Source organism: Squalius cephalus (genome assembly GCF_949319135.1).
Source record: "Squalius cephalus genome assembly, chromosome: 19".
NCBI lineage: Eukaryota > Metazoa > Chordata > Actinopteri > Cypriniformes > Leuciscidae > Squalius > Squalius cephalus.
Window position 1 is genome coordinate 27,337,151 of NC_137140.1, and position 13,212 is coordinate 27,350,362.

The 13,212-nt window shown below is 36.7% G+C and overlaps 1 protein-coding gene across 4 annotated transcripts; it reads right to left on the bottom strand.

Moving 5' to 3' along the window:
- Positions 1–956: 956 nt before the first annotated feature.
- tdrkh (tudor and KH domain containing) lies at positions 957–12,620 on the bottom strand. Of its 4 annotated transcripts, none has more exons than XM_079851775.1 (15): positions 12,492–12,620; positions 9,725–9,882; positions 9,496–9,587; positions 8,485–8,677; positions 8,251–8,390; positions 7,836–8,139; positions 7,050–7,216; positions 6,752–6,927; positions 6,547–6,611; positions 6,311–6,462; positions 4,748–4,861; positions 4,616–4,670; positions 3,025–3,987; positions 1,695–1,785; positions 961–1,588 (listed from the first exon to the last, which is right to left on the bottom strand). In XM_079851775.1, exons 2-14 carry the CDS (start codon positions 9,849–9,851, stop codon positions 1,730–1,732), a joined length of 2,604 nt encoding a protein of 867 aa, XP_079707901.1. In that variant the 5' UTR covers positions 9,852–9,882; positions 12,492–12,620; the 3' UTR covers positions 961–1,588; positions 1,695–1,729. The 4 variants fall into 4 exon arrangements, with proteins under 4 accessions (XP_079707903.1, XP_079707901.1, XP_079707900.1 ...); XM_079851774.1 differs by lacking the exon at positions 12,492–12,620 and adding an exon at positions 10,579–10,678; XM_079851777.1 differs by lacking the exon at positions 3,025–3,987 and having other exon boundaries at positions 957–1,588.
- Between the last annotated feature and the right edge of the window lie 592 nt (positions 12,621–13,212).

Sequence of the window (13,212 nt, forward strand, 5' to 3'; positions counted from 1 at the left end):
ATGATTGGCATGGACATTAGCCAATAACGGTTAACCTGTACGCCACTTTTACACCATATAAGGTAATAGGAAATGTTTTAGTGAGGGTGAATAATCTCAGATCAAATAAATACGGGCTTTTGTGCTGCCATAGCAGATTTATTGACTATAACTATTAAATATATTATGTCTAGGGTCATAACTTCATGGTAATAGAATATGACACGATGAAATGATGGATGGGGTGATAAATGTGTAGATGTGTGGCCAGCTCAGTAGATGGGGATAGTCTGTTTTATGCGAGTAACGTACTGTATCGGAGTCTCAAAAATTCAATAAATTATACACATATACAATTTTGTTTGACCTTTTGAGGTTGAAAAATCAGCATTTTCTGAGGTTAGGTATTTTTTAAAAACATATAAAATTTGTTATTGTATAATATATAGGATCACTGTAAAATAGTTGTAAATCTATTGTTTGTTACTGTTCTATTGTATGTGCCTGTGTATATACACATTATATAATAAAATATCTATTTTACAGTAATCCTCTATTGATGCAACAAATTTTACTGGTATTTTTAATTAAACCAAACTGCACCTCTAACATTAATTTTTTTGTATTATACATAAAAGCTATATAAACATTTTGAATGATTATGCTGAGAAGTCAGTACTTAGCCTACAACTCCTCCAAAGAACTTCAATCAGTAATCTTGTATATTAAGTTGACTGCCATCTTGTTTATTTATGGGTTAGATGTTAAATATTTTATTGAATTATTTGCCGTTTCTCACAATTGTATTGCTTAGTCTATGCTGTCTTAAAATATAATGGAAGAGATATCTATCTATCTCCATTACCACATGTTCAGCCACTATCATTAGCTCCTGTTTCTGAATAACTTTTGCATATTTTATAACACCATTTGTATTATTCTGCAATTACTTAATAAACAGTGTGCATCCATTCATTGCATGAGATCCAATTCCCCTGAAGCATTTTATTGCAGTACAATAATCCAAAAACAATAGAAGAACCATGTTCACTCAACTTGCACAGAAAAGCTATTCAAATTAATATGGGGTATAATAATAGACTTTATTTGATTATATACACACATATATACCATAGCATATAATGTAATAAAACTCAATTCACAACATAAATAATTTTGACACAGAAAATGAAAAATGGCCCATCAAAAAAAAGCTGAACCATCTTATCACTGAGAAACAAACCAAGGGAACCTTGGTGCTACACTGCAACAATACTGAGGTTTCAAACTGACTCAATCATGAGTTCCCTGAGATCTGCTCTTCCACTGTCTATTATCTGCTCTTCAAAGTTCAGACCAAAAAAATAAGTAACATTTTAATACGTAAATGAGATGAACACAATGAGAACACAAGAGTAAACAGTTAAAAAAAAAAAATTGCAAGATGTCCTGAAAAGTTTAGACAACATACAAACTACGAAAATCATTCCTTATATGAGAACTTGTACAGTAAATACAGGCAGTCTGAGCAGGTGGCGTAGTCAAGTAAGGCTCTTTCTCAGAGACAGGAAGCATGTGCTGAATGCTAAATGAGGATAGCAACTGGTCTCTGGGGAGGAGAGGAGGATACAGGCAGCATTAACACACAATCAGCTGGTCTTAAATGAAATATTATACACAGGAGCATCCAAACTTAATATGAGATTTTTGCTTACCAATATCAAGGCATACATTTCTTTGGTTATTTTTGTCAGTTGAATTCTTCATCAATAGTGTCATCCACACTTCCAGAAATTGAGGCAACTTCTGAAAGATGAAAAGGGGGGGGGAAACATGTAACAGGACAAAAGATAAATCAGAGAAAGGCCACAAAACAGAAATATAAAACTTCAAAATTTAAAGGTGCTGGAAGCATTTTTTTAAGGCAGTTTGACCTGTAATGGGCAAAAAATTAGCCTTTACATTGTAACTGCCATTGAGATGAATAGGAATTCATGGAAAGCTGCTGATAATAATGTTGTAATTGTTAACTAAAACTGCTTTCTTTGTTGAAAGAATTTTCATTTATCAAATGTTGCCTTTTTAACTAGGGGAAAAGGTTAAGTTGAAGTACTACTGAGCCCCTAAAGCAGGGCTGCCCAATCCTGAACCTGCAGAGTTCAGATCCAACCCTGATCCAACACACCTGAATGTAATTATCTAGTGCTCCTAAAGATCTGAATTAGCTGATTCAGTTGTTTAATCAGGGTTGGAGCTGAACTTTTCAAGATGGTAGATCTCCAGAAACAGGACTAGGCACCTCTGCCCTAAAGAGACATGGTGATGGGCAAAATATACATCAATGCTTTTGCAATCTCTTGCAAATGTTTTGCGTTCCACCGAGAAATTTTGCGTTTCCTCACAAAATGTTTGCGGTTTGCGAGCGAAAGCAAAGTTTCTCAAGGTAACACAAAAGCTTTGTGAGAAAATGCAAAAGCATTTTTTTTTGTCTTTGTCATGTCTTTTTGGCACTCCTTCAAGTACCAAAATTACTAAAACTAAATAAAATAATAAACCAGCAAAAAGAAATGTTTTAAAAAAACTAATAAAAATGAAAAGCTTATAAGTAATGGTAGTAGAAATAGTAAGTAGTAAGAAGAAAAAGCGAAAATAAAAGTGGAAATCGGAGGAGAGTAAACTATAAATAGTGTTTTTTTTTTAAATGTGAATGTGTGGTGCTTGCCTATTTTCAAATGTTAAAAGTTTCCAGAATATTCAGGCATAATTACAGTCAGATGTCTTTGGCTTACAGCACCTTTAATACTTTGAGGTGTAGGTTCTGAAAACGCTTCACCTTAACAAGCACCACTGAATAAAAAAGTATGTGCCTCTCCCATTGAAGCCCAAACCCATGTGCAGTGTAAATCAAGCCTTACAGTTGTGCTGTCTCACATGTGGGCATATTCAGTGTAGTACGGTGTATTAAAGCCCTTAATTGTAAACCAGTCACATCCCATAGAGATCCAACGTGCTCCAGTGTCACTAAGTCAAGTATAAAATCTACACCTCTTATTGAATTGTCTTCACCACTGTTGCCCTGTTCACTTTTGAAACGCATGTTCTTTGGTTCCTGAAGGTCTTGTTTACTTCCTCTTTCTCCAGTTACACTTCCAGCTTCATTATGTAGGGTTTCATCATTCAAGCTTGGCGTCTGGAGTTTCACATCACTTTTTAACAGGTTTTGTTCATCTAAATTTCCCTCCGTAAATGACTCGCGTTTAGGCTCTTCAGAAGTGCTAATTAAAACACTTCCATGGCTGCTACTGTCACTCAGAGTGATAACCTCTGCCGTCGGGTGTGGATGAGTCAGATTAGCTGGACTGAGTCCCACTTCAGCGTCTTCAGCACTCCTGGATGAATCTGAACTCAGTTCAATCACAGAGACACTGGAAGCAGTTGTCTCGTCACAAGATTCTGTCAAATAAGAAGATGATCTGGACGACTGAGGCATGGTGGTGCTGAGAGACACTTCGGACGAGTCCCTAGAGGAAGAGAGATAATACCACACTCCTCTGATGCTGTCACTGCTCTCTGTATTTTCACTGTAACTGTCCACTGTACAAGATGAGCCCGTCTCTTCTGATGCAGATGATGTCATCTTCTCCTTCTTGCCGTAACAATGCGTGCCAAGGAAAACGTCATCACTAAGAGTGAAGGAATCCAGCGCTGATGCCACAGCCTCCACACAGGAGGGAGATGTGGATGAGATTTCCTGAACTGACAGCACATGTAATGGTGACACTGGGGTTAAGTTGGACTGGATTGGAGGGTCTAGCGTGGATGAAGACGACTCAAGTATCTGGCTGACTAGCTCACTCAGGTTCTGAGATGGAGTGGAGTGGATCAGGGAAGAGGAAGACATGAGTCCAAAACACGGGCTCTGGTCCACGTCAGCTCGCTCCACTTCCGAAGAGCTTGTGAGACATGGAGACCATTCCAGCTCCTTGCTTGCCCATGGATATGCTGAACCTTCACACACGCCAGCCCAATGACTGGTTAAACACTGCTGAACTGAAATACACTACTGTTCAATAGTTTGGGGTCAGTAAGAAAGAAAGTCTCTTATGCTCACGAAGGCTGTATTTATCGGATCAAAAATACAGTAAAAACAATATTGTGAAATATTATTACGAATTTAATCTAATCTAATTTAATATTTAGAAATGGAATTTATTCCTGTGATGGCAAAGCTGAATTTTCAGCATCCTTACTCCAGTCTACAGTGTCACATGATCCTTCAAAAATCATTTAAATATGCTGATTTGGTGCTCAAAAAACATTTAATATCATCAATACATTTTTTCAGGATTCACCAGTGAACAGAACGTAAAAAAAACCCAGCATTTATTTGAAATCGAAAACTTTTGTAAAATTCTAAATGTCTTACTTTCAATCAATACTTAAAAAATAAAAGAAATCATCTTACTGACCCCAAACTTTTGAGCGGTTGTCTATGTGGAGAAATGCAAGTATGTACAGACGCATCCAGAATTTAAAGACAACTTTAAAAGGTTATAAATTGCATGAAAAAGGAAGATGCACATGAAAGTTGAAGTGTCTCATTCCATTTCTCCAACAAAGCTGAAAGAAAACGTACCTGACAAACTGATGCAGGACATACTGAATTCAGAGGTCGCTCCAGTCATGTCATCCTGTGAAAATCCAAACAGAGATTCTTATTGCGGTTTCCACCTGCAATACACTATATAACACAATCCATATATCTTACCAGCATCTTCTGCAGTGATCTGGACTCATCCCAGTCTCCCCTCAACCCAATGCCTTCATCCTCGCAGCTTACAGCATGACCGAGACTAATCAACTCCTTACCGAGATCCACAGCCTGAGACAGAGGAGATAAACCGCACCAGAGATTTAAAAATCACAATTTCAATTACAATTTCACAAAGTATTTTGTAAATACTATTACAATTTCAGAGGATAATCTGAGTGATGCCTGTCCATGTAAAACTTGCCACCACAATGTCAGTATTTGTTAGGGTGATTTGAATGAGTGCTAGACTGTAGGAGTGGATGATGCTACGGCATTGCTAGGTCGTAGTAATTCTACTAAAGTGCAAATGAATGTGTGGATTAAGTTTAAGATTAAGCAGGTTTAAGGACAGAGTTGTTATCGTTAATTAAATCTAATAAAAATATTTTATTGAAAATGTAAAAAAAAAAAATTAAAAAAAATTAATGTATGTAAATAAAATGTATATAAATGTAATATATAATGTAACAAAAATACCAATATATTAAATTTATTATGTACTATATGTAATGTACAAAAAAATACTGCTTCAGAAGAGGCAACCCATGAGCTCCACATTAAATTTCTATAGCATGGCGCTATGCTTGCAACGCCAAGGTCATTGGTTGATACCGGGAATGCACAAACTAATAACATAACTAGCTTTGGATAAAAGCATCAGCCAAATGCAATAATTTTAATTTAATATGCTATTATATAAAATATTCCAGTTTGAGGAGCCAGAATATATAATACAATGGCAAAATTCTATCAAAAGGGCAGGCTTTATTGTTTGACATCCAAAAGCGAGTTGTGATTAGGGGTGTAAATCGGACATTTCATCACGGAATGATATCGATTCTCTCGGCCGGCGATACGATATTTGACGATACCTCAAAAAGTTCTGCGATACGATTACGATTCCATTCAGGGCAATATCGAATGACTTATCGATATTTAGATATTATGTGCCAAGTTTACACAACCAGTTACATTTTTAATAACTCACAAATGCAACCAAAATATATAACATGAACGTTTAATTGAACTCATTTGCATCCTCAAGCACTTTTAGTCAGCTTTGACAAAACTCCTCTCAGCTAGCTAGCTTTTCAAAGTGACTAGCAGCCTGTCACCTGACCTGAATACTGCATGCTGATTCGCTAAAACGGACTTATCGGGTTGTGTTCACCAACAACAAGGGTGCTTGTCGGTTTCTGCTGTAAAACATGAACTTGCGATGCCTTGACAGTGGACAATACCGGCTTTTGTAACAAAACGTGTTTAGGGTTCAGTCAATCTTGTCAGGCATCTACAGTATTTCAGATGAGGAGATTAATGTTACAAAAACAGCATGGTGAGTAAACGAAAATGCGCACTTTGGCAGAAAAGCATAGACAGACATTACGTGAGGATGTGGAGAATGTCAAAATAAAGGTACCGTATATCGATATTTTACATGTGGCATCGATGCATCGTATCGTTAGACATTTGATCGATGTATTGTTACACCCCCTAGTTGTGATGTTGACCTCTAACCTTTCCCTGGCTGTTGTCATAGAGTTTCACACTGGGCCAGGACGAGATCTCAGAATGAGAATAGCTGCATAGTTTGGCCAGTAAAGGTTTCCATTCAGCACAGTATGTCATGCGTTCAAAGTCATCCAGGGCCGCCTCAGTCCAAACCTCTCCTGAAACAAAATAAAGATAGATAACATTTTGACTTTTGATGAAACTTATATTTCACTGATAAACACCTGAACATCACTTTTTACCTGCAGGACGAACCCCTGCAAGGCTGCACTCAATGGCTTGGAAGGGCAGGCTCAGGAAGTCACTTCTAAAAACACCACAAAATAATATATCATCAGTATGAGTATACATATCACTCTGTGCTTATGCAGAAATGGGAAAATAATAAAAATCAAGAGCCAAAAAAGCATATATATATATATATATAACAGCTGATCTCTCGCTTACCTCATGCTTCGTAAATGTTCCCGTGGAAGCTCCCCATTGTCCCCAAAGTCCACATAATACAAATCCACCTCGCCAGAGCCCAGAATTCCTAACACTCGAGCACGATTCCACGTGCCATGGTCCCTGTATGAAGCAGCCACTATGTCTCCAACAATAATGGTCTCCACTCTGTGCTCCTGTGGTAAGAGAAGAAGTAATTATTCACTAATATTATAAAATAAATAATAATAATGGAGAAGTCATTTACTAATTTATCATGGTCATGGAGCCAAAGTCAAGTGAGGTCAAGCAAACTCACTTGTGAGGTATCACTGTTGTAGAAATGGCTCATTTCGGCAGTCAGTTTATCCAGCTGTAGAGATCGGACCCCCAGGATCTGGATCCAAAAATGTTGTGGATTCTCAGAGGCAGACACATACACCTCCAGATGCTCATCGGGCTGGAAGCTCAGATCTGGACTAGGAACTGGTAAGAAAAGATGAATTAATGATTTTACCTTCTACAGGAGTCTAAGGGGCCATTCACAAGATACAGATTTCAACTAAAAACGGAAAACTTTTAATGCATTTTGGCCGCTCATTTACACGACATCAGTGTTTTGGCGGCCTGATAATGCAAGCTTTTTAAATTTGGGTTTCAAAGTGAAAGTTTTTGAAAATTATACCGTTATCGTTTCCATGTAAAAAACAAAAACGTCAATTTGTGAAAACGTGTGTGTGTATAATATATGTGTGTGTATATTTGTAAAATTATTAATTAACTTCAAATATTTACTTAAACATTAAGCTTTTATTTGATTCTTTTAATTTGATTCTCATTTTATTTTAATTAATCATTCAGCCCTTCCTGGGCAAATTTCTAAATATGTTCCTAAAGTTGGAAGTATGGTTCACCTAAAATGAAAATTCGGTCATTTATTCACCTTCAAGTGAATAATGACTGACTTTCTTCTGTGGAACACTAATGGAGCTGTTGGTTCGTACAGGTTTGAAACGACATGAATGTAAGTAAATGACAGAATTATAATTTTTGTGTGATTCCTATCATTCACTGGCCTAGTGAAAGTGGGTTTGGTTAATCTTACTTTCAAATTTGGAGATCTCCAAAGGCGATACTGGAGAGAGAATCTCCTCCTCTGATTTAAGGGAGTTTTCAGCAGTATCACTGCTGTCTGCAAAGCCGTTGACCGTAGCAGGCCCCTCTTGTTTAAGCTCAATCACTGGGGAAGGTAAATCTTTTCCATTAAGCTTTAATAATTCATTCTCTGGTCCCTGGGCCTTGTTAAATTGTTCAGTTTCCGGCGGTTTCCTCTTCTGACGCAGTGCAGAAGCTTGACTTATCCGCTTTCGTACGGTTTCATTCTCAATGACCTTCTCCATGATCATCTCCTGTGAGAAAAATCCATAACCAAAATCTACGTCTCTCACTACATTTGCGTAAAATCAGCGTGTGAATGCAGAAAGCTATTTCTCTAAATCACGCGCAAGCTAAAATCTCACCTTTGCACTTTGTATTTCCTTGCGTGTGCCGTTAATTGTGATCTTGCCCTTCTCCTCTAAGCCGTGTCCACGATCTTTGGAGCAGTTCACCCTGGCCCCTGAGACTCTGTTTATGAACTTTAAGGTCTCACCACCACGACCTGGAGCAAATATTTCAAACATATTACACAGGAGATTAAATGTTGACAGAATGATGCCAAGCACAAACAGAGATTACTTAAAGTGCACACCAACCTATAATTCTTCCAAATGCCGTCTGAGGCACGTCTATAACCTCAATGATGACCTCACAGTCGGTGGCCAGTTTCTCCAGCGCACACTGCGCCACCAGAATCTGCTCGGGTGAGCCCTGGATCAGAAAATTCACCATGCTCTGCTCTTCAGTGTTCGGCAGCACATTTATCTGGGCACCGGACTTCTGATTCACCTTCACAAATGTGAGAGTTAGAGAATCACATAAGACAAATCATATAGATTTTAACTAAATTAATTTTCATTGTTTCATAATTATTGCATTTTTTTTTTAAATCATATTATTTCACTGAGAAAAACGGATTTTGTTCATTTACAGGCTTGGAAATCACAATTATTATAAAACTTAACGTTGCATTTACATTCATTAAAGTAGACACTTTTATCCAAGGCAATTTAACGAGAAACAAAAGTAATTCATCACAGCGCCAAATATTCATAATATACAATATACACATATCACTGTTTAAAAGTATGGGGTCAATACAATTTTTAAAAATAAATTAATACTTATTTAGCAAGGACGCATTAAATTGACAAAGTAACAATCAAATATATTTATAATGTTATATCATTATTTATAATGTTCTGTTTTGAACTTTATATGCATCAAAGAATCCTAAAAACATGGTTTTTCACACAAAAATTAAGCAGCACAACTGTTTTCAACATTGATGACGATAATAAGAAATGTTTCTTGAGCAGCGACTCAGCATATTAGAATGATTTCTGAAGGATCATGTGAGACTAAAGACTGGAGTAATGTTGTAAATTCAGCTTTGTCTCAATTTACAGTGCATATTATATTACACTATAATAAATTCACAAAACTACTGTATTTTTAAAATAAATGCAGCCTTGGTGAGCATACGAGACAAAAACACTAAAAAGTCTTAAACGCCCCAAACTTTTGAACAGTATATTGTTTATCATGTACAGTTCCAGATCAGATAAAATCCAAGTGACATAAAAAAAGAAAGAACACACACTCACTATGTCTAGAAAGGCGCTCTGATATCTTGCAATAGATCGGTACACGTTAAGGGGAACAGATATTCTGGACTCCTCTTTGCTTTGGCATTGCACTACGGAATCAAACGATGAACATTATTAACACTATACTATCATTGTTAAAATTCCAAACAATATCATTTTGACCATCAATGAGTGAAAACCGATATCAGCACATGGCAAATGTTAAGAGTTAGAGTTCACAACTTACCACCGCTGCTTCGAATGTGACGGTAAACAAGGTAGCCAACCGTGGCCCCCACAGAGAGGCCGGCAGCCAAAGCGACTTTCTTCCCTGAGCTCAGGCTCTTCCACGGTCCACCTTGCACCGCGGCCATCACTTGGGTCGGACCGACCGGTGAACTCCACCTAGAGATACAGAACAAGCTGTAAGGTCCACGAAAAGACTTGAACTCTGGACCGCACCATGTACGACTTTACATGGGCCTTCTCAGTAGCGCCATGCAACACGAATGAATTGTTGATGACAACTGCAAAGATGGGTCTTCTGATTGCCTTTCAAACTTAGAATCTAACAACAAAAAAAAGTGCAAAACTCTAATCAAAGGTGACTATTTGAGCACTCATTTATGAGATTAGGTAGCCTAATTTTTGTTACCTAATTGGCTCAATAAGGAGAACAAAGATCACACTTCACAAACACTGAGACTTTAATGCCCCTATAATTGGGTTTTGGACATTAAAGCATGTGGAAACCTTTTCTGGAATATGTCAGATCTTTCAAACAAAGCATAGCCTATTTAACAACACAGTCTTTGTTTTATTACATTAGATTTTAAAGTTCAAGCACACAGCAGAAGCAGTGCATTGGACAAGGCTGCAATAACACACTTTGCCATCTTGTAGTAATGGCAAAAATTCTAATCTCCCAAACCAAATTAAACCTCTAATTAAATTTCATTTTCACGAGGTATTTCTGCAACAACTGCACCAGATGAAGGATAAAGCCGAGCTTCGGCGCGTTACTGAAGCATAAAGCAGTGGGCGACACACATCATGTCGCAGACACACACAAGGAGCAACACCATGCAGAATGATTCTCACTGTGAAAACAGGGCAGAGGGGCTGTAGCTCAGAAACACACGAGGTTTAGGGACGTCCATGTCCATCTTGTTTGCCTCTGCCTCAGGAGGAACAGGCAAAAGAGTGAAATATGATTAAACACCAGCTGAATGATTCGTCCTGACTCCTTACAGCATGACAGGAGCTCCTTACTTGGGGTGCCTAATAAATGACCCTACTGGACCCTTTTCAGACTGTGATGATGTGTTGGCATTAAATTACAGAAAACCGCTTAACAACGCTGTTGTTTGTAATAACTGTAAATTGACCAACGTAATAAATCTCTCTAGATTTTTTCCCCTCTTTTGGAAAGTCACAGAAACACTATCGTTGATTTTTTTTTTTTGTGTAGTTGGTGCAAAAGGGAACAGAACAATTATTTGTTGACTAACTTTACAATATATAATAATTTTATTTATATAATAATGATAATAATAATGTAGAATTTTATAATATATAATATATAGTTTCCGTTCGTTCACCTCTATAAATTTACCCAACTATGATGACTTCCGCTTCTGAGAACCTGGGAAATGTGAAAAGGGTCCATTAGCACACGGACCTAGAAGACCACGTTATTATTTTATACTTATACTGAAAGCAAATGCACATTGCTAATCATTCATTTACAATTGAATCAATGTTTAGCGAATGTTTGTTCTAATGAAATGATATTCAGTTCCAATCTTGCTGTGTGAGAAGCCCTCAAAATAAGCATTATTCCAGAATCCAGTGATTAATGTGATTTTTGATCTTTACAATTAAAATATTAAATAATTATATGCATCCCATGTGGTTATTGTTAACTAAAACCTGTTCAAAAAAATGAAAATGAATGAAATATTAGAAGAAAAACTTGAAAGTTAGAAATGTTACCATAGCATTGGCAACTAACTTTAAAACATTGAAGTATTAAAATGGCAAACGAAAACAAAAGAAAAAAGTAAAGCTATAGGCTATATATAGCTATAAATAAAGAAATATTTAAAAAAAATAGTATTATTTAAAATATTAATACTATATTAGTATATAAATAATACTAATGTAACACTGTATGCAATCTAATGTGATGTATTTTCTTGGTATTTAAAATCAACATTGTGCATTTGAAAAAAAATCACATCTGAATGATTATCACAAAGATAGATGAGGTAGAACAAACTAAATTAATAAAAAGTTTAGACAGCCATATTAAAGAAAGTCATTTTAGACTGTAATTATAATCCATAAATATAACTTTTTGTCAAGTGGTCCCAAAAAGAACAATTTTAAACCAATTTAATATCTATAGGCATCTATAAATATTTTTTTATAAATTATAGATTAATCAGATTATCTATAAGCAAACATGTAAAACTCAGATTTGGGTGGGGCTCAAAGTGTAGATGCAGGTCAAACTAGACTTTATTTGCATGTAGGTCTGATTCACCTCACTAGGGGTTTAGCATGAGCAAAAATAAACAAGGCATTCTCGTGCATCAGCTCCATCGGCCTTTTCCGGTTTCTTTTGCTCTGTGGAGCTGTAATTTGTATCACTGCATTGTTATCAAATATTTGCATATAAAAGCATTAAAACAGGACCTGTTGTGCATCATGCACGTGAATATGCGTGTGGAATAGTTAATGCAGCGCCTGTTAGCACGTGATGGATGTCATGTCACACGGGTGCGGTGTATTTCTCGCCTCTTACAACAATATATCCGTTGTATAGCCGTAAAGGTATTTAAAAAAAATAAAAATATTATGCCTGACAAAGGTTTGTTTGGCTGGATCATGCCTTTGCAACATATAAAGCAGGTCGTGTGGATTTTCAACAGGACATCTTCACAAGACGGCTAATGCAATAAACACCAGAACCAGAAGAAGCACTAAAACATACATTCCGAAATATTTACCTCTAAAAACGGTATAAACTGTGAGGAAATCCTCGTAGCGAGTCCTTCAAATGATCTTATGACACCAGTCAGCGTGCTGCTGATCCACCGGCGCTGCCGTGCTTCATTCTGTAGTACGCAGAGCGCAGTACGCACAGTTAACCTTTCAGCGATGATTGGCCACCATCCCGCCTGTCAACCACTTCATCCAATCAACACCTTTGATGTTGCGGCACCGCTATAGTGGGGGCAACGCCCTCTATTGGACGATTATATTAACACTCACAGTGGGCGCAATCATTTCCCAACAACCTTGATGGTTGAATGAGGTTTAATAAAGTCGTAGTTTATTCAGTCCAGTAAATTAATGTCATTTATTCCATAAATGGAATAATAAATCAAAATTGAATGGTAAAATTCTGAATACTGAAAGTGTTTTTGCACAGTTTATAGACAAATATTAAATTAATGTCCAACGTTTTCAGTCAATATTTCATTACAAAATGACTTTCCCAGTTCTAGTAACAGAATAAGGACTTCAAAAAAATAATTTGATATTCTGCTCTCACAAAGAGTAATGTCTTGCTATTGCTAAAACAATTCAGAGCTAAGCATAAACATAGCTTCTTTATGGTACTCTTCAGTTTATAGGAGACATTCTGAATTGTAATAAAGCACATTAATTTACCCACCATCTCTTCACATTTTGCATTATGTAAAAATAGAGATGTTGGCAGAAGTG

Bases quoted from the DNA above. Each gene is read 5' to 3' on its own strand.
- tdrkh (XM_079851774.1), bottom strand. From the start codon at position 10,643: ATGGACATGGACGTCCCTAAACCTCGTGTGTTTCTGAGCTACAGCCCC. The intron at 8,140-8,250 runs GTGAGATTTTAG...TTTTTCTCACAG, and splicing joins AGGAAATACAAAGTGCAAAG to GAGATGATCATGGAGAAGGT. The intron at 4,671-4,747 runs GTAAGATATATG...GGATTTTCACAG, and splicing joins GATCACTGCAGAAGATGCTG to GATGACATGACTGGAGCGAC.